This window comes from Protomyctophum bolini, assembly GCF_963924005.1.
Source record: "Protomyctophum bolini genome assembly, chromosome: 1".
NCBI lineage: Eukaryota > Metazoa > Chordata > Actinopteri > Myctophiformes > Myctophidae > Protomyctophum > Protomyctophum bolini.
In genome coordinates, this window is record NC_137862.1 from 9,935,867 (window position 1) to 9,961,672 (window position 25,806).

Consider the following 25,806-nt stretch of genomic DNA (forward strand, 5'->3'; position numbering starts at 1 on the left):
CGTCATGTGGGCCCACTGGGCCCTTTTCCTCCGAGGTTGTGGAAAGCCTGGTGAGGCGAGGTTAGGTGAGGCGAGGTTACTGGGCCCCGTGAAAAGCACGCACGCGCGCACTGTGACGCACACACACACACACACGCGCGGGCGCACACGCACACACACACACACACACACACACACACACACACACACACACACACACACACACAGTCACACACACGTACACATTCACACGTGTGTGTGACGTCACAGACCTACCCTTGGCATCTCCGTTCATGCCGTGGTTCAAGCAGAAAAAAACAAAAACAAACTTCACTTCCTGATCCGACAAGTCGACAGACAGTCTAGACAGATGCTTACTTTCATTGGGAATTATAACAATTCATGTTTAAATGAATAACTTTATGTATTAGGGAAATACCACATTGGTAAGTGTTCGTGTGTTTTGGATTTTACGCAACTATAATGTTTAAGTGCCTCCACTTGTCAGCAAACAAGTGCATAATGCCAACTGACAAGTTAGCATAAGCTAGCCTTTTAGCTAATTAACTTTTCACCTTAATTACTTGTTAACACGCCTTTATGTTGTAGCATACACAGTCTATATTCTGGGATAATGATTCGTTACGTCAGCGCTTAATTTCTCAGTTATAGCCGTACTTTGACTGTAAGTCAATCAAAGCCTGTATGACAAAGAAAGATGTTTGACTAATGTGTGGGAAATGGCACTGGGTTAAAAATTAAAACGAATGAATCTAGTTAGCCAGAATGTAAACCCAGACATGTTGAGTATACCAACGTTTTACGTTAGAAATGTTTAGTATGGGTCCCCACTCCCAGCATGTAGAAACTGCCGGATGCTAAGTTAACTTGCATATGTTGAGCAATTTTCATAATTGGCATAATATGTGACCATACCATTAATAACCTATAGAATAATAACTTTATTTGTATAACCTATAGAAGGCAAAATATTCAAAGTTTCATCATGCTTTATCTAGCATGTGATGTGTCAAACTTCACACACAGCACCTCAAAGGCCCTTAAAACAAGGCTCCAGACCTCCCAAAACAAACTGGTCAGGCTCCTACTTGGCCTCACCCCCCGAACCCACCTCACCCCTGCCCACTTTGTCTCAGCTATTGTCTAAGCTATTCCATTTGGCTGGAATAGCTTAGGGTCGACGACAGAGTACAGCATCTTGCAATGGGTCTGGTCCACAAGATTCGTTACACCACCAATATACCCATGTACCATGTCTAAATACTTCCTTAATGTAAACGAAGTCCACACCCACAACACCAGAGGGAGTGCAGCAAACCATGTACAACCCAGATTCGGCACAAACAAGGGACTAAATTATTTTCGCTCCTATGCCACCAAAATGTGGAACGCCCTATCAACAGTCATTAAGACATGTGAATCCCTTGACTCCTTCAAAACCGCTCTCAAAGGGCACCTACGGACGGCTGCAATTCGAAACTGGCCCCCGTAAAATCTCAATCACTAGGGTTTTTTATGATGCTGAATCCATTCCAAGCATTAGTTTTGCAAAAAAACACTCATTGGGCTTAAAACAGCCATGCCCACTTGCCCAAATGTGCTGCCGTTTTTAGCCCAATTTCTTTCTCCAAAACTAATGTTTGAAATGGATTCAGCATCATGAAAACCCCCTAGTTTGACATATCACATGCTACATAAAGCATGATGAAATTTTGAATATTTTGCCTTCTATAGGTTGTTAATGGTATGTTCACATATTATGCCAATTATGAAAATTGCTCAACATATGCAAGTTAGCATCCGGCAGTTTCTACATGCTGGGGACGCATACTCAACATTTCTAACATAAAACCTTGGTGTACTCAACTCATGTCTGGGTTCACAATGGGGCTCTATGGGCTGGCTACTAGACCAGAATGTAATATTTTTGGACGTGCATCTGTTAATGTTTGTCTGATGATAATGAGGATTGTCATTGTCCTCCAGGTGCGACAATATTAGAGCGATGCGTCCTCAACAATGTGAATGATTAGCTCCCACTGAACCCTGTCAGCACACACACACACACACACACACACACACACCTTCAAGATGTCAGGTGCTAACTTCATGAGCAAGGTCCGGTCCGTTTTCAAACGGGACCGGGAGGACTGGGACCTGAGCGACACGGCGCCCTTTGACTTCTCTTCGGACGAGCTCGCCGACGATGAAGCTCCCAAGTTTAACAAGCTGAAAGTGGTCGTCTCGGGAGAAATGACGGACTACTCCGCCGGAACCCCTTCCAACGGAATGGCGGTGAACACGGTGGTCGCGTCCGACGACGACTCGCTCCTGGACTCTTCCTCTAGCCTGGGCAGTCCGGGCCTGAACACGGGCCCTTGTGACAGCTGCGCCAAGAAGAGGGAGACCATCAAGCAGAGGAAAGTCATGAAGAAGCTTGGCTTTGCAGCTGTGCTCTATTTCCTCTTCATGATCGGGGAACTCATAGGTATGACTATGAAGTCAGGTGGCTGGTTGATAATTGATGGGTATCACTATCCAACATGCTCTCAGTGTTTCAAGGTCAAGGTCAAGGTAAACTTTATTGTCCACAAGGGAGATTTGTCTTGGGCTTTCACCCCAGCTACAGCCACACATAAAACATCAATGACAACAAAAATACATTACAGAGGAAGACACAACATTACACAATTGCACACATGATGTGGATAATCTAGCCTCACGCAGTTACCGCTGTTTCAGAGCCTCGTTCAGCATCTTAGTTGATGCTGGTACAAAGATTTTTTAAATCTGATGTACTTCCACTTTGGTTCTTTGTATCTTCTCCCAGAAAGCAGAAGTACAAACTCGCCATTTAAAACATGGGCACATCACTTTGTATGCGCAATGATTGGTCAGCTTAATGACCAAAAACAATCAAGTCAGAGAGCTGCAAAACAGACAAGGTGTCACTGTCGAGTCAACCACACCTGAGATGATGAGATATACTTTATTGTCCCACGAGGGGAAAATTGTCTTGGGAAAAGTGCACTAGTACATCAACATTCTTTAAAACACACACAGACACGCACAGATACACAGATAGCAGCATTGTACAGACATTGCAGAGAGACAGACAACCCAGGCACAAGCTGTCTCCATAATCGGTATACTGTAATACATATTGAGTAGAATGCAATTTAGCAATCAAGAGAAGAGTATTCACAAGGAATAAATATTCGCAAGGTATATAGTATCACAAATGTGTCACATTTCTATTGTCACTATTCTGACTGAGTTAATAAACTTAATACAGTCCTCATCTTATATGTGGTTTGCTATTAGCTCAGTTTGTGTCAAGCGAGGAGGTTTTGCATCACACAGGTTTGCATATAATACAGGTCCCATAATTATGTCCCTATAATTAAATAAAGCTTCTACAGTATATAAATAAACCCAAATTCATCTTCTTAAATAACAGTCTATACTTGTACCTGTATAATCTTATACCCAACATCATGAATGTTCAAGTTGTTTAGACTGTGTAGACTTATTTAAAATAATCTATTACTGTGTCGTGCACATTGGAATGATCTAACTGTTTATGTTGTTTAGGTGGCTAACTGTTTATGTTGTTTAGGTGGCTAACTGTTTATGTTGTTTAGGTGGCTACATGGCAAACAGCTTAGCGATCATGACAGACGCACTGCACATGCTCACAGACCTGATAGGCATTGTGCTTTCTCTGCTGGCCCTCTGGCTGTCTGCCAAACCCCCCACCAAGAGATACACCTTTGGGCTGCAACGTCTGGGTAGGTGGTCTCCGATTTCTGACCCATTCCTGTCATTCTGTCCATCTCTCGCACGAGCATGGAATCCTCTTCGGGTTTAGTAAATGGTCCCGCCTCCCCCCCTCCTACTACTAGTACTAGTAGTAGTAGTAGTAGTACGGGTTAAACTACTGTTTCAGACCGCGACGGAGGAGTGCCGTCTCAAGCTAACTTGAGCCACGAGAGACACATCTAGTGTGCGATTTGCCATGGGGAACGTTGCTCCGTTCGCTTAGCCGACTTGGCTCCGTTCGAGTTGCGACCCGATATGGACAGAATTGTAAATCATGTTCTGGCGAGAGTGACTGGCTGCCACTCAAAGTGGCTACTGGCCAATCACAGGTCGGCCTAGCGCATCCTTAATAATCAAACCCGAAGAAGATTCCATGTTCGCATCTCTCGCCTATGAGCAAATCCATGAATCATATTCAGATAATAATGTGTGTTGTCAACAGTGGCACTAAACAGTGTCAATTATGTCTTTGACATCATCACCTTAGGTTTGGCTATAGTCAGCTAAATAGCCACACTCGGTTTCTCTTTGCTATTACAGACCTGCCTGTTTCAGTACATACTGTCTGCACGTTGTTTGTTTGAATACCAACAAACTCGCCTCAAAACACTGTCGCCCCGGGTGTACAGCTGGCACGGCGGAACTGCGCAGGCTGGTATTCCTGAACGTAACCTGTGTAAACTATGCTTAAACGGTTAAACTTAACGTTATTCCTAACCTTAACCTCAGTAAACGGTGCCAAAAGCTAACCCCTATTCCTAAACTTAACCCCAGTAAAACTATGCCTAATCCTAAACTTATTTCTAACGTTATTCTCAGTAAAAACGGAATACAAGAACCGCCCCACTGAGCGGTCGGTGTGAGGTCAGCGGGAAAACAAGCGTGTGTTTTAAGGCGAGCATTCCGGATGTTTTTGTGTGTGGTACTTTAGCCTTGGTTCACTATGTCAAATGCACTTTAAAAGAATAAAGGGATTCTGATTTGAGACTGTGGCTCCCTCCCTGGCACAGAGGTGATCTCGGCAGCCATCAGTGTGCTGCTCATCTACATTCTGACGGGGGTGCTGCTGAACGAGGCGGTCCAGAGGACCGTACACCAGGACTTCAACATAGACGGTGATGTCATGCTCATCACAGCAGCTGTGGGCGTGGCTGTCAACCTTATGTGAGTCAGTGAGACATGCACAGTTGCACACACATCTATTATTATTTTGTACTAGATTGCGTGAAATATCTGTACAAAACTATGGTCTGGTTTTGCTAAATTAACCCTGTATTCTAAAATTGATCCATGTCTGCAATCTGCTGTCTGTGGAAATGTAACAATTCAGTCCAAATTATATTCACAGCACTGAGCACTCTGGGTAATATAGAGATGGGCCCCGCCTGATTGGGCATTGTTTTACTGACTCAGTGATAATGTGACTGTGAAGTGTTGATATGGATTTGTCAAGGCTATATATCTTGTTTACAGGTTAATATCAACCAATCTTTATGGCTCCGTGGGTGGGTGTGTGTGTGTGTGTGTGTGTGTGTGACGTGTGTGTGTGGGGGGGGTGTGTGTGTGTGTGTGTGTGTGTGTGTGTGTGTGTGTGTGTGTGTGTGCGTGCGCGCGCGCCTCTTAACTGACAGTGCCAAACTTTGTAGAGCACGCTGCCAGTAGGCCACAGAAGTACTGTGATTGAGATGAAAACATTGCCGAAATAGGCTGTCACGTCACATGAAGTCCGAGATCCCTCCTGCTGTGGAGGCCACAATGGAGCCACGCCATTCCTATGTGGAGATTCTAACATCCAAGATAAATGTAGTGAACTCTATACCCTAAAAGTCATCTCATTCCACTGGCTACACACGTACCTTTCATTACTGGAAGGCATGTTTATTGTTGGCCACATTTCTTGTTCTTTTTTACAGTATGTAATGTATATAAAAAATGTATCACACACCAGATAAATAACCTGCAACAACAAGTCTTTATCAGTCACAGTCACAGGGGTCTCCTAGTCTCACGATCCAGACAGTTGCATCCCATACTTCTGTCATACAGTCTGGAGATCAGAGGCTCTGAAAATGAGATTAGGATCTCCCCAACTCTCCAGCTTTGCTAAATGGGAAATACGCTTGCAGTTGGATTGCCAATTTCAGCGAATCAGGAGGGACTACCTCCATTTATCAGCTTTAAGTGTGTGTGTATATACTGTATATATACATACTGTGTATATATATATATATATATATACTGTATATAACAAATATATTTCATATATATTCCACTTTCAATATCGTCTGCTCACTTCTTTGTGTCATTTCCAATTTCACCTGTTTATCCTATGAGTTCTCTCTCTCACCTGATTGGATAAAATTGGTATCCTGACTTTTTTTGTAGAATGATCTTTTTTACTGATACTGTGGCATTTGTGCTCCCAATTAAAGTCAGTTAGGAGCACCAGCAGTCATTTCGTAGCACGCAATAACGTAATAAACACCAATTTGTAATGAACGATATATCAACAACATAGTAAGTAACTAATGTACTTGCTACTGAAAGTAGCTTAAAATGCATTGTAGACCAATACTCTGGAGCCAGGATTTAAAATACAGTGTCCAGCTGGCTGTATGTCACTCATCCGTCCATCTCTTCACCGAGACTGTCGGGAATCAATCCTCTCTGGACATTTTTATTTCTTCACCTTCCTAGCCCATTTGGTTAATTTTCTCCCTGGACTGACCACTGTGCATATCTCAGTACTCATTACATTCCTCACTCTGCTCCACCTCCAGAACAATGTCAAGTTCTCGGACATTCCAAAACAGATTACCCGAACCCCATCAATTTCTCATAGGTTGGACTCGACTATAGAACCAAGATCTGAAAGGTTTTTAGCACAAAAATCCTACAGGAGTACTCCTTGTACTATTGGCACATTGGATCCCTAGGACAGGTATTAGATTTATATTAGATTACATTTATTGTCACTGCACATAATCGGTAATCGCGATTGGAACATTGGCATTTCTAGAGCAAGGATTGGCCTCATTTTAGCACGGTAGCATTAACGCTAATACTTCAGCATCCAAGATGTAAGCCAAAACCGGACACGAGTCATAGTGGAATAGCCTGAAATCATCCAGCACCCAAGCACCACCACTTTCGTCCACCAGAGATTGCACTCAATGCGTTAGCCACGATGTCTTTAACTCATTTTGGGCAGGAACCCCTTTTGGTGTTAGCATTATGTTGTGCTTTAGCTATCGAAAAATAGCAGATCTACAAGCTCATAGCGCGCCACCGAGTGGCGCGCTACGAGCTTGTAGGTCTGCTATTTTTGAAAAATCGAAGAACGACTGACATAGAAACACAGCTTTTTCAGAAAACTGTCATTTTCAAACAGACATTTTTAGAATCTGATCTCAGGTCTGATCTCAGGTCAAAATAGGTTAAGTGGTTTGGACCAAATGCATATTGATAAGGGTCACATCACATGCTCATTCTCTGTCCTTCTGTGCCATCAGCATGGGTTTCCTGCTCAACCAGAATGGTCACCTCCACTCCCATGGAGGCCATGGCCATGGTCACTCCCATGGTCATGGTCATGGTCCTGCAGCCTCCCAGCCCGCGGCGGGGGCAGGCCAGCAGCGTCAGCCTCACGGCAGCCTGGCGGTCAGGGCGGCCTTTATCCACGCCCTGGGGGACCTGGTCCAGAGTGTTGGGGTGCTCATAGCCGCCTACATCGTCCGCTTCAAGGTGCCTCGCTGTTATTACGCTTTGGTTTAATACTATGTGTATTTGTTTCATTGGATCAAATTTATATACCGAGCTGAACATGCCCTTTCCTTTACAAAATGCACCAATTTGAATCTTCACATATATAATATAAATATAAATAATTAGCTGTCTCCTGATGCATCATTACATACCTATCAAGTTGTAAGTCTGATTGTCTAAATAGAGGGTATGCGCATGCTTAAAGTGAATGGCACATCGAGTGGCAAAGCAACATGCAAAGTGAGTTTAACATTGTTTAACGTTGTTTAATGCAATCAGAAAGGACTTTTCTGTTTGGATGTCTGGGCTGTCAAGGCCAGAAAGTCGTTTTTTGCCACTCAGTAGTAGGCATTACTGCATAACTTCCGGGTTTGATGATGATGTCACGCGCATACTCTATTGTAATTGATGAGGTGATTTATTTAAAATGGACCCATGTTGCCTTTTAATCTTAACAGCCGGACTATAAGCTGGCAGACCCCATCTGTACCTACATCTTCTCAATTCTGGTACTATTCACCACTGTCCGCATCATAAGAGACACAGGAGTCATCTTGCTAGAGGGTAAGAGTGTACAAATATAACCAAATTAACACGTTTGGTATGTGTATGTTTTGGGTGTGTGTATGTTTTCGGTGTGTCATCGTGACAGGGATCATTCCCTCCAGACGTTGTGAGATACAGAATTGAACCAAAGGTTTTTCTCAGCGAAATTACTCGAAGAACGGATGGATGGATTGTTAAAATACTTGGTGGGAATGATCATTAGGCTTAATTCAATTGTGGACCCCCAGCGAACCAATTGTTCCCGATATTTCTAGTTTTACATTTTTTTCACCATCAACTTTATTGAAACTTAATAGCTAGGGGACAACAACCACTGGCATTATTGCATGCGGGGGTGCATTATGGCACTGTAATTTAGTGGAACCTAATGGCTGTGTATTGTACTGTATTGTTTTGTTTGTTTATTGTTTCATGTTAGGTGCTCCCAAGCACTTGCCTGTTCAGCGAATTGAAGAGGACCTGCTTAAGATGGAGGACGTGCAGTCGGTGGATGAGCTGAATGTGTGGGCATTGACTGGCGACAAGACGGCCGCCCTTGTACACCTCCAGCTCTGTGAGTGGCCACATAAACTCTTGCTCATCCCATACGAGGGCTCGTTGGGGTCCGGGTCGGTTCTGACTCCATTATCTTGTGTCCCAGGTCTGTTACCTGTTCTCAGGAGAGAACAGCATGAAGTGCATAACTAGATGAACTAGGATCATATTACTGCAGCGCAAATGAGAGGGAAAAGCTCAGCTGCGCATGCATGGCAGGCTGCTATAGCTGGGTGCAGTGACTTGGGAGAGCCTATGAAACAATAGCTCCTGAGATCAAAACACCAACACCATGTGTGATCATGGAATGCTTCTTCATTCATTCATTAATTTGATTTTTTTTAATAATTATTAGCTTTGTCAGGTCGATGTAACTCAGACTTAAAGAGCTTTTAAGCCTTGTACAAAGCCAACTCGAGTTGTGACAAATCATGACAACAAATACTGTTTTGGGCCGATCAAATTATTCTTCTTTCTAATTATTTGATCTGCACAAAACATTGTGTTTATTGTCATGATTTGTCACGATCCGAGTTGGCTTTGTCTGCGGCGTAACCGTCTTTAAATAAATACTTTTTGAAAAGTCTATGAGGAAAATGAACAGGAAATTATTTCCTGGGTTCTCGTTGGGGGCGGGACTGGGACAATGAATGGAGAATTTTGTTTCATAGTGTCTGGGCAAATCGGCTTAGTGTCTATTCTCGTCCTACACAAAGTAATTCCCATCGACAATGAATGGATTTTACGTCCTATTGTCTTGTCCGGACAGGAGGCAACCCACAGAGCCTAGTCCCTCCACATGCCAGAATTGTACCTCTCAGTCTAGTCCCGGCATAGTAGTTCCGGAGTGGTTCCAACCCTGGTCTTTCCCTAGTGGGTCTGATCGAGGGTAGCTACTGGGACGTAAGTCGGGACTAGATCACCCCGGCTGGGTCACCCGAGTGAGGGGTATGATGTTCGCGAGACCTGAAACCCTGATGACCTTGGGATACATCACTGAGGACACGTCCCAGTTGCATCCATGCGATGTATTTTTGTTCTTAGCAAATAGGCATAGTGTCTACTACTTTACATCATGGTGATGTACAGTATGATGATAATTCCGCCCCTCACTTCACACAGGTGTGATTACCCATGAAGAGCTGTGCTGTAGCACTCTCTTCGTTGGACATGGCAATCAACAATGCCAATAGTTTTTTTGTTTTTCTTTTGAGAAATGTATCGACACATACATTCAGAAAGATGTGCATTGAACCGAATAAATGTTATTTCATGTAAATATAATGGCCAATAACCTAGCAAATTCTTATCTGATATTGAGCAGCCTCTTGCTAGCCTCTCTCTCTCTACTGTCTACTTTCATGCTCAAAAACACATTTATTTGGGACCTTTAGCATAAGTGCTGACTGCTCATAGTGGTTGGTTGTTTAAAACAAAAAGAAACAGTTGTTTGGCTGATGAACTGAGCTTATATCATGTTCACCTTTTCTTCTATTTGTTTTCAACCATGTCTACTTCTGTGTTGCAGCACCCTCTAGTGCCAGTGCATGGGAAGATGTCCAGGCCAAGGCTCGCCACCTGTTGCTGCACACCTACAGTGTCACGCGGTGCACAGTGCAGGTCCAGACACACAGACAAAGGCCAGTACACACTTGTGCTCACTGTCAGCTTCCCAGCGCCTGAGAGGACGCAGCACTTCACACTAGCTGACAGGATGCGCTTGGTGGAGCCTCTTGGCAGAGAGCTACGGAATACAGAATGACAGTATGGTAACACCATTGTCTCAGCTCAGTGCCATAGCAGGACCAGCAGTATATGCAAGTGCAGAGCCATATACAGTATTAAGACAGATTTACGACATTGATGGGGCATAAAACAGCCCTGTCACGTGGTTTTCATGTACTCGCACGAGCCCACATAGACTCCAATGCATTCCGTAAACTTCCAGTTGTCCCTTTTCAAGAGAAGTCTATGTAGAAGAGCCCTGGCCCCATGAAGTGAACGGAGTTGTCGTAACTCTGTCTTACTCGATGGCTCTGTGCAAGTGGACAGTGTTTGAACACTTGTGCCAAATGTCATTTCATAGGAAATGATCACTATCAGATGCACATTTGGGTTTCCTTTTTTTCCTTTTTTTTTTAACTTAATTTCAAACGAAATGTTGACTTTTAAGTGTCCTCATGCTCTTAAATCACCATGGAAGCCTAAGTCATGTTTCCAGGTGTAATTGTACAATTTATCACTGTGTTTGTGTGGGGGGGGTGGGGGGGTTGAGGTTGACAGAAACCACTCACTGTTATCTAAAGAGCGAATTCATCTGAACTCCTGAGGTGGAATCCAGTCTTCACATGTTCCTGGGCAGCACCAAAGTAACACATGTCATGTGTGCAGTACAGTACCCAGTGTTAATTTAACTGTGTACAAAATACAAATGCATTTGTTTTATCACGGTGGCTTTTACTCTCTGTATTCAGCTGGTCAGATGGTCAACTGCCTCTGTTGTTGGATCCTTTTGGAGGTTGTGGCAAGGAGTTTGATCTCCAAACATATGCACCGAATCATGTTCTCATTCTTATCCACCTAATCATGTTCTCATAATTAGTATTAAGGCTCTCATATTACTGACATTCGCTGTACTCTGTCTAATTTGTCTGTATTGACCAACAGTAATAACGATAATTCTCTTCATTTCTTTTACCTTTTTCTTCCAGTTTTAGTTGTGCCAATTTGCGATGTATTCTAGTCCCTTGTCACTGGTAACTCTTACACTTGGTTGGCACAACCGAGAGTCTCCTCCGACACGAGTAATGTCATGGACGCTTCTTTTCAGTTGGGCGTTTTACCGGATGTGGTAAGAAGGATGTAACGTATGCAGAGGTTGATATAATCCTAGTACCACCTACAGGTGCCCTGACCAACCTGTAGGAGGTGCTAGTGCTGTGGCAGAGAGCACCCTCTCTGCCTGGCTTCCCTCCCACCAAAACGGACCATTGCGTTCATATGGACGCACAGCCCCGAACTGGAAGAACTGCAGAGGATTCAAACCCCTCGTCTCTGCAGTGGTTGGCAGGAACTTTACCCCTGCACTTATTTTTGTGTGTGCGATGGTTCTTTAATGCTAAATGTATTGCTTTGGAGAACGGCCAAGTGACAATCAAATTATCATGACTTTTCTATCATTCAAAATATATTACGGTGGTTAGACCGATCTCTTTACAACATAGTTCCACATTGTGCAACATGTTAAGATGTAATATGTTCATGTAATGCACTCGTCTCAGTACAGTCAACTATACTATACAGGGCATTTACAGTATTTTGGCATTGCCGTATTTTCATGAGAAACTGTTAATTTTAATGTTCCTCCTTCACAAGATTGATTCATGTATTTGCACATTCCAGCATGAAGCTTCTCCTGGAAATCTGTACAGGAAGAAACATTTCACAACATTGTATTGGTTACTGTTTTAATGTATTTTATAATTTGTGAGAATGCCTCAGTCATGCTTTCTTTTACAGTACAACTTGCATGATTATAACTCTCTCTGCTGAAATATCAATTATTACTAATATGAGAATAAAATAAATGAAATGTTGTAAAATGTGAGCTCAAGAACATGAACATTGTATGGTTTGCTAGGTAGACTTGAACCTGAATGCCCAATGTCCATAAATATATATTCTCAGCACAAGGAGTTATTGTTTGCCAAAAGCTGTCAGGAAATCCTACCTAAAATTGGATATTTTATTTTATTATTGTGACCAAAGTTAACCAGTTAACTATGGAATCGTGCATTTCTCTTCAGTGTGTCGTGGTGAGAGAGTATGTGACATCATCAGGGATGGAGATCATCAATATTGGCCAGCAAAGCAGTGGAAAGAGTTGGCGGTTTTGGAGGTTGGGGCCCCGGAGCATCTCTGAGCAGCAACGGCAAAAGCTCTTGTCGCCCCAGGTAGGCCTATATACGATATTTGGTCTTGGGGACCTCCATTCCTCCAATGAGGTACCTGAGGTAGCAGGAGGGGAATGATGTTTGAGGCGATTGCAGAGGTAGGGGGGAGTCCGATTATTTAGTGCTTTGTAGGTGTTTAGTGTTTTGAAATGGATTCTTTGTTTAACCAGGTGCCAGTCACGGAGGACTGGTATAATATGGGCTCGTACTGGTGAGCAGGTGGGCAGTTCTGGACATATTGAAGTTGAAAACCACAAAATGGTTTCCAGTTGATAATGGAAGCATTAGACAAACACAGGGAGTGCCCTGGTTTCCAGGCAACCGGCATTGGGTGAGGTTAAAGGAACCAGGAAACAGTTTGCATGAAGAGAGTCATTATAGCTCCCATCTGATGGTCTTGTTTAACTTTGGAACACCATAAAACACTGACTCGTCATTCGTGACCACCTCTGGACCGTGTCTGTTGCTAGTAATATTTGGAACTAATGTGGCAGTGTAACTATATACTGTACAGTAGGCTGTAGCCTACAGTAGGAGTACTAATACAACTTGAAGGAGAGTCATTAGCAGCCATTACATTGACTATTCACAGTATGCAGAATGGGTACAAAGCACAAGTCAATACAAAAACTGTTACCCTCCCAGCAAGGGCGAAATCCATTTAACCCGACCGACACCATGCGGCGGTCGGGTCAAATGGATTTTGCCCTCCCTCTTACTGTACGACACCATGATTAAGCATTACACTTGTTTACAACAGGATCCACCATTTTCAATTCATCAGAACACGAGACGTACCCATATACCAAATATACACTTGTATAACAAAAATCACACCTGTGTGCTCATACATCATGACGTACATTCTCCATTCATTGTCAATGGGAATTTAATGTTTGTGTAAGACATATACACTGAGGGGAACATTTTCCATTTTTACAAATTGCAGCAATTAACTCCCATTTCTCCTCCTGTTAGGGTCTTCAAGGTGTTTTTGTTGACCGGTGATGAGGAGATGCTGTATCTTGTTCTTTGGTTGACTTTTTTTATTATGTTTGTGGCCATTTTATCACCGGAAATATTTGCCTCCAGGATGGAACCTATAGGTAGGTAATTTCATCTTTACGCGTGATAAATAGCCACAACTTCACAACAACCCTAATGACAAGGATGTGGGTGTTGGGGACGTGATGTGAGCTTTTTATATCTGTGTGAGCTACTGAGCTTATGAGTGTGACCCAGTCATGTGACAGTCATTTTAATTGTCATTTCAAGACTAGCTAGCCTTGAGCAAAAATCGGTTTGGGCCAAACTTTTTTGAAGTTGCTGTCTCAATCTTTTTAAATTCTCCTTCAATGCATTGATGCAAGACATTGTGAAGTACACATAAAGTCCTTAGTGTTAATTTAATTCAGAGACTGCAAAGTGGACACGATTCCACAATGTAGAGATGCTCTGTTTCTCAAGTAAATCTGGTATTTTAAAATGTACTTTGAGTATAGGACAAAGTATCGGCAATCGCATCAACACACTGGCCTTATGGTTAGAGGGTTCGCCCTGAGACTGGGAGGTCAGTGTTCTATCTCTGCCGGGTCATACCAAAGACTCTGAAAAATGGGACAGAGTGCCTCCCTGCTTGGCACTCAGCATCAAGGGTTTGATTGGGGTAGTCCCTGCGACATATATGGTCATGTCTAGGGGTGCACTTGTACATCATGTTCAGGGGGTGTACTTGTACATTAAAGTACCTCACACTACAGAAACAGGAAATAGACTCCTGCCGTTCTATGGACCTCATATGGCTCGGCAAGGTTTACTTACTTTACTTAATCGATCTGAATGCAATCTGAAAAAGGGAGCCCTCTGCTGTTTGTTCCCTTTGAATGTGTTCTTGAGAGATTGCAGAATGTAACCGTATTCAAGTTTTCAAAAATATACAGGCCTACAAACCTATTGAAAATAGCTGATCTACGAGCTCACAATGCATCTCATTCGCATCACATTGTTACGCATTGTGAGCTTGTAGATCAGCTATTCAAATACCCAATAGGCTATATAGGACTGTATGGGTTAATGTACTGTATGCTTTGTAATAATAATCAAAATCTGCAGATGAGCAATTTTTAGATGGACTGCTTTTATTGTTATTGTTCTTTTCTGAGATTCTAGTATAGGACAATAAGAGGATTAATGAATATCTAACGGTTATCTATTGCAATGGAAGTGGGCAGCCATAAAGGGAGCAGCCTGTGTTTGCTCAACCAGTGCTCTGTAAAGGATTATTACTTTCTAACTACTGTTACTACTGACTCATCAACACAACAAAACATCAACAACCAATGTCCCAGTGTGTTACAATGTCTGTACGTGTCATCATGTGCTGGGGTTTAGTCCAATGTCTGACTATACAAGCAGGCATATTATATGTATTTTAAAGTTAGATCTTCCAATTCAGGTGCAACATAATACAGTCTGCACACTGGTTAAATGCTCCTTTAATTTATTGTTCTTCAACGTTTACACCAAATGGTCTTTGTCAATTTCAGAAATATCAGAATCAATTTTATTGTCACATCACAGGTTTACAGCTTCATGTGTAAAGACGTGGGTTAAAGATGTGTGTACTTTATTATCTTTTAGATTGATATTATTAACCATGGTCACAGTGACAGGACAAGTTTCTTTTTTCTTTTTGCAAACTTTGAAAGGTATGTGTATTGACACTTAGGGAGTAGAATGTAACCCCACACATTAGCATTGTTTTCACAAATCACTCTTGTTTGGGTTGTAGAGATTAAACAGAAAAGAGACAAAGAGAATACATATTGACATTAACTTATATGCCCTACTGAGGAGGGTGTGCTATAATATTGCTGGTATCCTGGAACCCAGCCCACACAAGTGTCAATGGGCCACTGCAAAGCAGACTATACCCTACCAGTGTAGCAGAAGCATTTCCGCACACTGTACAAATGCCTAGTCTGTGCAGAAATGATTCCGTCAGACTGATGGGGGTGAAGGTGGTGAGGTATTGATTGACGGCATCTCTCCAGCACAGATTCCAGCCTTTACTTGGTTAGTTTTCTCAACAATTCCAGTTCCTCAACTGGCTTCCATTTTTGGTTGATGGTGATAAACTGAAAATCAAATCAAATAAGTCTTTGATCCAGTGTCAACTATTAAAATATACACAAAGAAGTATAGTAATCTTATAGTGATGAATAGGGGTACACTAACTGTAGTTGCCAGGCAAAACACAATTGATAACAGTAAGTGACATTACTTTTCAACAGGAATCTGCAGCAGCACTGAATCTGAATGACATAAGTAGTCATATGATATGACTACTGTACATAATAGGAATGTTGTGGGTCACCTTTTGGGGTTTTGATGGGTCTACTCTCTCCCATGGTTCTGGGTTTTTGGTCTTATTCAAACTAGAGAAGAGTAATTAAATACAAAGTACAAAAATAATACTTGTCAGACTCAGACAGAGGAGCTTGGCAGTACATGTCAGATTACAGCAGCAAATGTATTATTATAAATTAAAATAAGATAATCATAAAGAAGAAGAAGAAGAAAAAAAACTATATACACTCACATGACATCAGATTTTGTAAATAGGAAATACATGGAAGCAGACGCAGCTCCTATTCCAGCTAATGCCACAAAACCAATCAGAGGGATCAACTGGAATATATCAATATTGGGTGTCAATATAATACAATAATTATATTATAAAAATATAATAGGCTTTCTTGCAATAAGTCATTTCAAGTATCATGGCACAGATATCCAATTGATTCAATCCTGCAACACTTATTAATTTAACTAATAATATTTAAAATGTTAAACACTCACCTCTTTTTTCTTTCTCAGCATTTGGATAAATCCAAATCCTGTCATTTTAATGTCCTATAGGTACCCCCTAGAGTAGATTATAGATATAAAATAAAACCTCAATCATTCAAGTATTAATGAACATTGTTAGGCACATGCAAGTAAATTCATCCTTGAAACCAGAGACATCTAGTCATAGATGCAGCTGTAAATGTGCATGGGAACAGATTTCACCTGTTTGAAGCCGTTTGAAGTTCTTGATGTATCTGACTGCAGCATCCTGTCAGTCTAGCTAAAGTAGACTAGAGGTCACGAGATGTAAGTCACGTACACACAAACGCACACTTCCTGTATTGGAAATCCATCAGTTGTAATCATAGAGTTATATGGTTGTAGCGTGTGGCTAGTTTTAGATTACCGGTAGATTGATTAGATTTACATACAATCAATATTTTGAGTGCGCACTGCCCTCTTGTGGCCATTTTAAGAATATACTCATTTATAACCAACCCAACCCTGCTGTTATAGCATTGCACTGGCATGAGAAAACATACGTGTACATTGCCAAAGCAAGTGTAAAAAAAATAGATGTTGAAATGTGGAAAGTATACAGTTAGAGGGGGGTAAACAGAGGCAGAGCTATGTCACATTGTGTTGTTTATACATCTCTGCACTAGTGTCAGGCAGAAACCATCTAAAGATAATGAAAAAACTGCCTCATCAAATTGCTATCAGGGTGTAACGCCCAAGTCCCTATACTTGGGTGACAATGGACTGTCACTGGTTGCAGAGGAAGTTCAGACATGTGCTCCATAAACTGATATCCAAACGTTCACTGAGTTTATATTGGATGATATTTATTCTGCTCAAAGTCCTATACTCTTGCATACAAATAAACGTAAATAAACCGTCGACGCACACAGGATACAGGTCATCAGAACACAGTCTAAAAACTGTTTGCCTCATTAGGGACGGGATTAAATACCCTCCCTGTAAGCATGGCAACCTGAACTTGATTGACAAATGACACTGACAACTTAAACAATATGGTGGCTCAAATGGCTCTTACACAGGGATATGCTGACCATTGGGGTAAATCTGTGACTCCCAAACAGCCAGTCCAGTCCAGGCTGAACCAGGCCAGCCGTTTTAGGAAAGGAAAAAAAAAGATAAATAAATAAGATCCTATACGGCCAAATCACTGTCACTGTTCAATGGTTAGTATTTGGTAATGGCTTCTCCATGCATCTCCTGGGCTGAAAGAGGCCCTGGTTGGTATTGTGACTTTATATATTGCTAAATGCCAGATACTTGCATGAGAGGAGAACCATTAGAAATCATGTCCAGAGCTCTGAGCACTTCTCTCACATCTCACACCATAATTTACCAGACTTTTTTTAAAATAATAATAATATTTTTTTAGGTCAGCTCAACATGGTTCCGTGAGGCCAGATGTAGGGTTACTGGCCGGCTCCATATGCAGATCTAGGTGATGATCCAGTCTTTTCCATGTATGGCTATCCAGGGTTTTATGAGGTCTCTGTGTGTGTGTGTGTGTGTGTGTGTGTGTGTGTGTGTGTGTGTGTGTGTGTGTGTGTGTGTGTGTGTGTGTGTGTGTGTGTGTGTGTACGTATATGCCTATTCCCACTATAGGCTGAGGAAGAAATGCCACTTGACCGTTTTCAAATCAGCCTCATGGTGGCGCTACAACAGGCCAAGTTGCGTCTCTCTCACACACTGACACACACACACACACACACACACACACACACACACACACACGCACAAGAAGCCTTCATAAGAAGGCTAAAATAAGTTCATGATTGTTTATTATCTTTCTAAAAGTACAAGTGCATAATTAAGAAGTTCATATTTAAGTCACATTCATGTTAAAACATTATTATTTTTCATGTCAAGTTGTTGTAATGCTTTTATTTTGAAGAGTCAAAGTCACATTCTGTGTCTCGTTTGGTCTGCTCTCGTGTCAATTGGTACACAGGAGTTTTGTGTAAGCAATCAAGCCAGAAGCAAGCAGCAAGGTGTAGCAGCTCCGAGTCCGTGTACACTGGTCACAAAGAGACTGTTTTAAGTCATAAGAAGTATCACAAGAGACTCTAAAGTTTATAAGTAAAGGTTATAAGGACCTGAACTAAGACTGAAGAGATTTGTTTTGCACGCAGCCAACGAGTTACAGGTAGTGCATAAAAGCATGCATAACTGTTAACTGTCTATAAACACTTTTCGCGTTTGGTATTCGGTTTTAGGCGTTATTATTGGCCAGAAGCCTGATTTGTGTTTGTTTTGGACCTGCATGGAGGCATGAGGTGTACAGCCAGCCTAGTAGGCTACTTGGTAAGAAAGAGTTTAGCAACTAAAGGGGAAATAATAAAACGTCTGGGTTTCCGAGGCTAACTAGGGTGACTGCAGAAGCCCCAAGCTGCTACTGTGTGACTTTAGGATGTTATTTAATGCAATAATCCCAATCCACTATAATAGTAGCCTAATATGCTAGTTTGGAAACAGAACTGTTTGGTTTCATGTATTTTTCTTATTTTGTTTAAAACGAATGTGTGTTTATGTGATATGTTATTTATTTTTTATGTATTATCCTGTTTATGTCAAGTCACAGTAGGATATAGCCCCGCAAGCAGAACCCGAATGTAGTAAAGTTTCTGATACTTTGTTTACTTTACCCATTGGGTCCTGCTTCACGCTGGGCTGTCGCCAGTTACGCACAAACAAATACAATGTAAACACGCCATGAGACGGACTTCTGCGCGCTTTTACCATGTTTATTCATGTATTGACATACGAATGTGCGAACTATAAGTACCTTACATACCATACCGACACATCTCCTGTGTCGCGGAAGCCGTTAAGTATTTTTAATCCATGATTGATTAAAAATGTCGCTTCTTCCTACCTTGTTTATTGACACCTCATTGGGCCGCCTATCTGGCTAGCTAGTGGTGCTACAGCTATGACGGAGCAGATCAGAGGCAGGGACATAGCCCGCAAAGCCAACCGCACATCGGGAGGCGGTACAATAAACGGTATTAATAAACAAGAAGAAATCAAAGCGACATTTTTAATCAAACATGGATTAAAAATACTTAACGGCTTCCGCGACACAGGAGATTTTATCAGAGGCATGTAAGGTACTTATAGTTTGCACATTCGTAAACGAACACAATAAAAAGCGCGGTGATAGCGCGCCGATAGAAGAAAGGTTGAGTTTTTTATATCCGCGTTCCAACAATCGCATTGGAAAATCTTAGCATGACCAGGGACCCTACCCTAAAGCTTAAAGTCCAAATTTCATAAAAGCTTTATGTAGGGTTCCGAGAGGGGCTAAGTAGGATATAGCTGTCATCCTGTCAGTCAATGAGGAGGCCAATACATAGTAGTGTGAATGCTGCTAGTGCAGGCTGGACAGAAACGTGTCTAATACTTTATTGTGTCTTTAACTTTCTTGTTGCAGTTCCGTGATGTCCATGGCAAAACCCCACTGAAATGGGCGGTTCGGAGCAACTCCATGGCTTCCATGCACCATGTGAGTCTCTGATAAACTGAACTGAACTGTAAGCTAACCATAAACAACGGCCAATGTATTCTTCTTGTATTGATGCCGTTATCTGCAACTATGTCATTTTGAAAAGCTGGTTACTGTCTGTAATCATTTTAACGCCCATTTCAACGGAAACGGGCGTCTGTTTTTTCTTCTCTCAACTCTGCTGCCCCTCCTTTTCGCTGTCCGTGGTGCTGATGAGGGCATGAGTGCAGGAACAATATCAAACCCTCAAAAAGTCATATTTGAGATACCCTAAATCCCTTATTACTTGGTGAAGAACAAAACGTGACATGTTGGCTGTAATATTGCAGTTGAAACTTTTATCAGTAGGTGTCACTGTTGCCCCTTTTAAAGGTAATAATGGGCTGATCCCAACTCACTTGTGGCTTTTCTGCAGTCTCCAAGTCCATGTTTAACGTGTCTGTGAGGCTCTGGAGCATCACCCATCTCCATTTCTAAATCAAGACTTAAAAGTCTAAACACACATATTCACAAGTGTTTAGAATAGTTTAGTGTCCAAGGTTGATCTGCATACTGCATGTCTTGAATGTACTGTTCTGTTTTGAAAGTCAGATCCATTCCTTTCCAGTTCACTTCAATGCAGCACAGTTCTGTGTACAGTTCTACTCTGGGGCAGAGGTGGCCAAACGGTTTGCGGAGCGGTCTTGATATCGGAAGGTTGCTAGTTTGTATCCCCGGACCGGCACGTTAAAATTACCACCGTTGAAGTGCCCTTGAGCAAGGCATTGAACCCCTACCATGAAATGTTCTATGAGCAGGGCCTGGCTGTAAACAAGTTCTTGAGCTTAGTCCAGTTACCCTGGGTAAACATGGTAACTTTGCTTTGCTCACTTCAAGTGACGCATTGTTTTTTAATAAGCCAAATTCATAACCTCACAGGATTATCCTTATGCCTCATCCTATCCCATCATATTCTAGGTGCACTGTACCTGTCTCCTCTCTCCTGTCCAACACTCAGTCCATGGCTCTGGCATCTAAAGCAGGTGAGGGCCACGCATTAAAAGTAAATTAATCCACAACATAATTTCTATTGTTCTAAAATATTAGTGCAAAATTGTTTACCCCTCTATCACACGGAACTATGTTTTTTGTGTCCGTATCACTACGCCCAAAAGATAGTTCCATGTGATAGAGGGGTCAAAGTCAAACTAATATTTTAAAAAGGTCAACAATAAAAATTGTTAGTTTTGTGGATTAATTTACTTTTACTGCATGGCTCCAGTGCCCCCCCCCACAAAATGACCGGAACTACTTAATATTGACAAAAACCAGAGCAGAACTCCCACCACGGGACTCAATCGGGCAATCAATTAATACAGTTGCAACCACTATATTAATGGCAAGTATTGCATACAGCTTAAATTTAAAAAAAAAACAGAATTTCAAGGACCCCCAGTTTGACATGCATATTAGTCTACAGTCCTATTTAATGACATTTCTATCTCTCTGAAACTGAAATAAATTAGCCTACTGTTCGATTGTGTTTGCTTTCATTTCTTTCAGAATTTATTTTCAGAATTCTATTGGATTATAATCTAGGAATCCTATAGGAATCCAGCAGAGGAATCCAGTAGGATTCCAGTACAAGAATCAAATGGGATCCTATTTGATTTCTTATTGGATAATAATCCTATAGAAGTAAATCCTATGAGAAAAAAATCCTATAAGATTTTGGAACAAATCCTTTTGGATAATTTCTTATAGGATAATAATCCCATAGAAAAAGTTCTATTGGAAATCCAATTAAAAAATCCTATAAGAATTTGGAACAAATCCTATTGGATAATTTATTATAGGATAATAATCCCATAGAAAAAGTCCTATTGGATTTTTTCCAAATTCTTATAGGATTTTTTAATTGGATTTCCAATAGGATTTTTTCTATCGGAATCCTATTGGACTTTTTGACTAGGGCTATAGCTGTCATCCTGTCAGTCAATGAGGAGGCCAATACATAGTAGTGTGAATGCTGCTAGTGCAGGCTGGACAGAAACGTGTCTAATACTTTATTGTGTCTTTAACTTTCTTGTTGCAGTTCCGTGATGTCCAGTAAAATGGCAAAACCACACTGAAATGGGCGGTTCGGAGCAACTCCATGGCTTCCATGCACCATGTGAGTCTCTGATAAACTGAACTGAACTGTAAGCTAACCATAAACAACGGCCAATGTATTCTTCTTGTATTGATGCCGTTATCTGCAACTATGTCATTTTGAAAAGCTGGTTACTGTCTGTAATCATTTTAACGCCCATTTCAACGGAAACGGGCGTCTGTTTTTTCTTCTCTCAAGTCTGCTGCCCCTCCTTTTCGCTGTCCGTGGTGCTGATGAGGGCATGAGTGCAGGAACAATATCAAACCCTCAAAAAGTCATATTTGAGATACCCTAAATCCCTTATTACTTGGTGAAGAACAAAACGTGACATGTTGGCTGTAATATTGCAGTTGAAACTTTTATCAGTAGGTGTCACTGTTGCCCCTTTTAAAGGTAATAATGGGCTGATCCCAACTCACTTGTGGCTTTTCTGCAGTCTCCAAGTCCATGTTTAACGTGTCTGTGAGGCTCTGGAGCATCACCCATCTCCATTTCTAAATCAAGACTTAAAAGTCTAAACACACATATTCACAAGTGTTTAGAATAGTTTAGTGTCCAAGGTTGATCTGCATACTGCATGTCTTGAATGTGCTGTTCTGTTTTGAAAGTCAGATCCATTCCTTTCCAGTTCACTTCAATGCAACACAGTTCTGTGTACAGTTCAACTCTGGGGCAGCGGTGGCCAAACGGTTTGCGGAGCGATCTTGATATCGGAAGGTCGCTAGTTCGTATCCCCGGACCGGCACGTTAAAATTACCACCGTTGAAGTGCCCTTGAGCAAGGCATTTGAACCCCTACCATGAAATGTTCTATGAGCAGGGCCTGGCTGTAAACAAGTTCTTGAGCTTAGTCCAGTTACCCTGGGTAAACATGGTAACTTTGCTTTGCTCACTTCAAGTGACGCATTGTTTTTTTAATAAGCCAAATTCATAACCTCACAGGATTATCCTTATGCCTCATCCTATCCCATCATATTCTAGGTGCACTGTACCTGTCTCCTCTCTCCTGTCCAACACTCAGTCCATGGCTCTGGCATCTAAAGCAGGTGTGTTTGCCTTTCTACGCCATCACAACATGGAGCAAGTGATGTCACCTTCCTGGTCCCCTGCCCTGGTAAGTCACCTACATAATTGCCTCTTCTGTTTGGAAAGCCTCCCAAGCTGCCACACTCATTGGAATGCAATGGCATTACCCATTGATGGCTGTGGTGAAGTCATGCATGTGGCTGAACTAAACAAACACAGCTCTGTTTATGCAATATCAGCGATTTCCAATGCTTGTTCCTCAGGGAAACCCTGGTGTTGCCTGTTCTGTTTTTTGTCCTATACCACTGAATTGCACTCTCCCCTGGTGTCCCTGCCGTTCCCGCAGTGTAAATCAGGCACTATTTAAGCCATTCAGGCCTGACGTCGAAATAAATAAAAAAGTCTTCTAAATCATGACAATTTTCTGAAGGATTTGAGGTACATTTTAACGATTAAAAAAAAATAGCAGACCTACAAGCTCGTAGCGCGCCACTCGGTGGCGCGCTATGAGCTTGTAGATCTGCTATTTTTCAATAGCTAAAGCATATCATAATGCTAACACCAAAAGGGGTTCCCGCCCCAAAATGGGTTAAACATGGGTCTGAAGGTGAGTGCAAACTGGTAGAATAGAGAATCAGCTAAATCAAATGCATTGATTGATTGATTGATTGAAGTTTTTATTTCTAAAACGTGCACAGCATACATCACATTCACCATATACATGTGTTGGGTTGCCTACCCAAGGCCTCCAGTCCAAACTAACTGGAATGAAATCTGAAAAATGTCTTTTTCACATGACCCCAGAGATAATGGCCGACTGCACTGCCGATTTGAGTGAAGTTTGGGCAAAATCTGTGTAGTAGCAAAAAGTGTGTTTTTGAAGAAAATCTAGTATGGCACAAATGGCGAGGGCCTATTCATGCAGAGTTGCGTCATGATCAAAGGAATCTTGGGAAATCAAGCCCAAAATATAGGCCAAAATGTCAAGTGGGCTTTTATAGAGCCACCATGGGGCCGATTTGAAAAATTGGATGTTACTCCAATGGCCTACTGGGAGTGTGCGTCACAGTAATTGGACACATTCATGAGTTGTGGCATTTTGTGCAAAACGGGCCCTTCCCAGAAACTTTGAAAATGTGAATGATGGCACTCTTTGAGTGTGTGACCGCAGAGACAATATGTACTGATTTCCATGAACATTTGACAAATCCTTTCAGGCACAAATGGGCATGGCCTTCATGGGGAGTTGTGTCAGGATCCAAGGAACGGCCGTCCCATCTGGAGACCGAACAGAGCCCTCTCTTAACTTCCATACTAAAATTAAAGTGAAATATTTCAAATGGTTAAACAATAGTGTACTTCTGCAGCTTACTGGCAGTGTGCACAATACATTTGGTGCTAATTGGGCCAGTGCAACTAATAACGATAGTTACGTATGTAACTACGGTTCTATGAGTCCTGAATGACCGCCAGAGGCGGTGCTTTAAGCACTGAATACGTCCCTTCGCGCATGCGCAGTCGAGTATTTATACCAACAATGTCAATTTTGACCCCGTGATGACCCCCGGAGTAGTCTATAACTTCCGGCAGTCACCTGGGGCTCAGTCCCTACAGAATCTTCTCGCGAGAACACGAGGATTCTGAGTGACAAGAGTGCCTCTGGCGGTCATTCAGGACTCATAGAACCGTAGTTACATACGTAACTATCGTTCTATTTCGTCCCTGCTGACCGCCAGAGGCGGTGCTTTAAGCACTGAATGACTTATACCAGACAAGTCACGAGGAATCCTGATTACAAACCTCAAAGGGTAGAACCGGAGGATTCGGGGAAGAGGACCACGTCCAATGGGTGGGGAGTGGCCACGTTCACCCTGTAAAATCTTGAGAAAGTGCCTGCCGAAGCCCATGAGGCGGCGGCACAAATGTCCTCCAAGGGCACCCCTCTCATGGCAGCCCACGATGTGGAAATGCTCCTTGTAGAGTGGCACCGTACACCTGATGGTACGGGGAGGTTACTTACCTCATAGGCGTGGCTGATTGTGTCTACAATCCAGTGGGACAGGCGCTGCTTGGAGAGAGCGCCGCCTTTGTTCACACCACTATGGCAAAGGAATAGCTGCTCTGCCCGCCTGATGCGTGCAGTAGCTTCAATGTAGGCTCTCAGAGCCCGGACTGGGCACAACAGCTCCAGTTTGTCTGTCCCCTCTCCAGGTGGGGGGTTAAATCGAGCCAGCCTGATAGGCTGGTTGAGGTGAGCCTGCGACAGCACCTTCGGGAGGAATGCTATGTTTGGCCACAGCGTGACCCCCGAGCCGTCTGCGTTCCACCTCAGACATGTTTCACTGACTGACAGAGCGTGCAGTTCACTGACGCGCTTTGCCGATGTAATGGCCAGGAGAAGGGATGTCTTGTATGACGCCCACTTCAGCTCGGCCTGTGCCAAGGGTTCGAAGGGAGGCCCGCACAGGGCGTCCAGTACCCGGTTAAGGTCCCATAACGGAGCCCTCGGAGCTCTCGGGGGATGCAACCTCCGAGCCCCTCTCAGGAAGAGGGACACCAGGTTGTGGCTCCCTACTGTGCGGTCGTTAATTGCCACATGGCGGCAGGAAATTGCTG

General features: G+C 42.5%; 2 protein-coding genes across 2 annotated transcripts; one reads left to right on the plus strand and one right to left on the minus strand.

The window, feature by feature from the left end:
• The first annotated feature begins 307 nt into the window (after window positions 1–307).
• On the plus strand, window positions 308–12,353 carry slc30a4 (solute carrier family 30 member 4). Its single transcript, XM_080770588.1, has 8 exons — window positions 308–425; window positions 1,987–2,488; window positions 3,645–3,791; window positions 4,833–4,986; window positions 7,335–7,566; window positions 8,046–8,151; window positions 8,573–8,707; window positions 10,217–12,353. Exons 2-8 carry the CDS (start codon window positions 2,092–2,094, stop codon window positions 10,369–10,371), a joined length of 1,326 nt encoding a protein of 441 aa, XP_080626714.1. The 5' UTR covers window positions 308–425; window positions 1,987–2,091; the 3' UTR covers window positions 10,372–12,353.
• A 3,356-nt stretch (window positions 12,354–15,709) lies between these two features.
• cUnh15orf48 (chromosome Un C15orf48 homolog) lies at window positions 15,710–16,547 on the minus strand (the record flags this gene model as incomplete). The annotated part of the gene is made up of 4 exons (XM_080762868.1): window positions 15,710–15,778; window positions 16,018–16,078; window positions 16,243–16,331; window positions 16,503–16,547. 4 exons carry the CDS (start codon window positions 16,545–16,547, stop codon window positions 15,710–15,712), a joined length of 264 nt encoding a protein of 87 aa, XP_080618994.1.
• Window positions 16,548–25,806: the final 9,259 nt, after the last annotated feature.

Coding starts and splice junctions, on each gene's coding strand:
- slc30a4 (XM_080770588.1), top strand. CDS start 2,092: ATGTCAGGTGCTAACTTCATGAGCAAGGTCCGGTCCGTTTTCAAACGG. Junction 7,567..8,045: donor CCTACATCGTCCGCTTCAAG/GTGCCTCGCTGT, acceptor TAATCTTAACAG/CCGGACTATAAGCTGGCAGA. Junction 8,152..8,572: donor AGGAGTCATCTTGCTAGAGG/GTAAGAGTGTAC, acceptor GTTTCATGTTAG/GTGCTCCCAAGCACTTGCCT.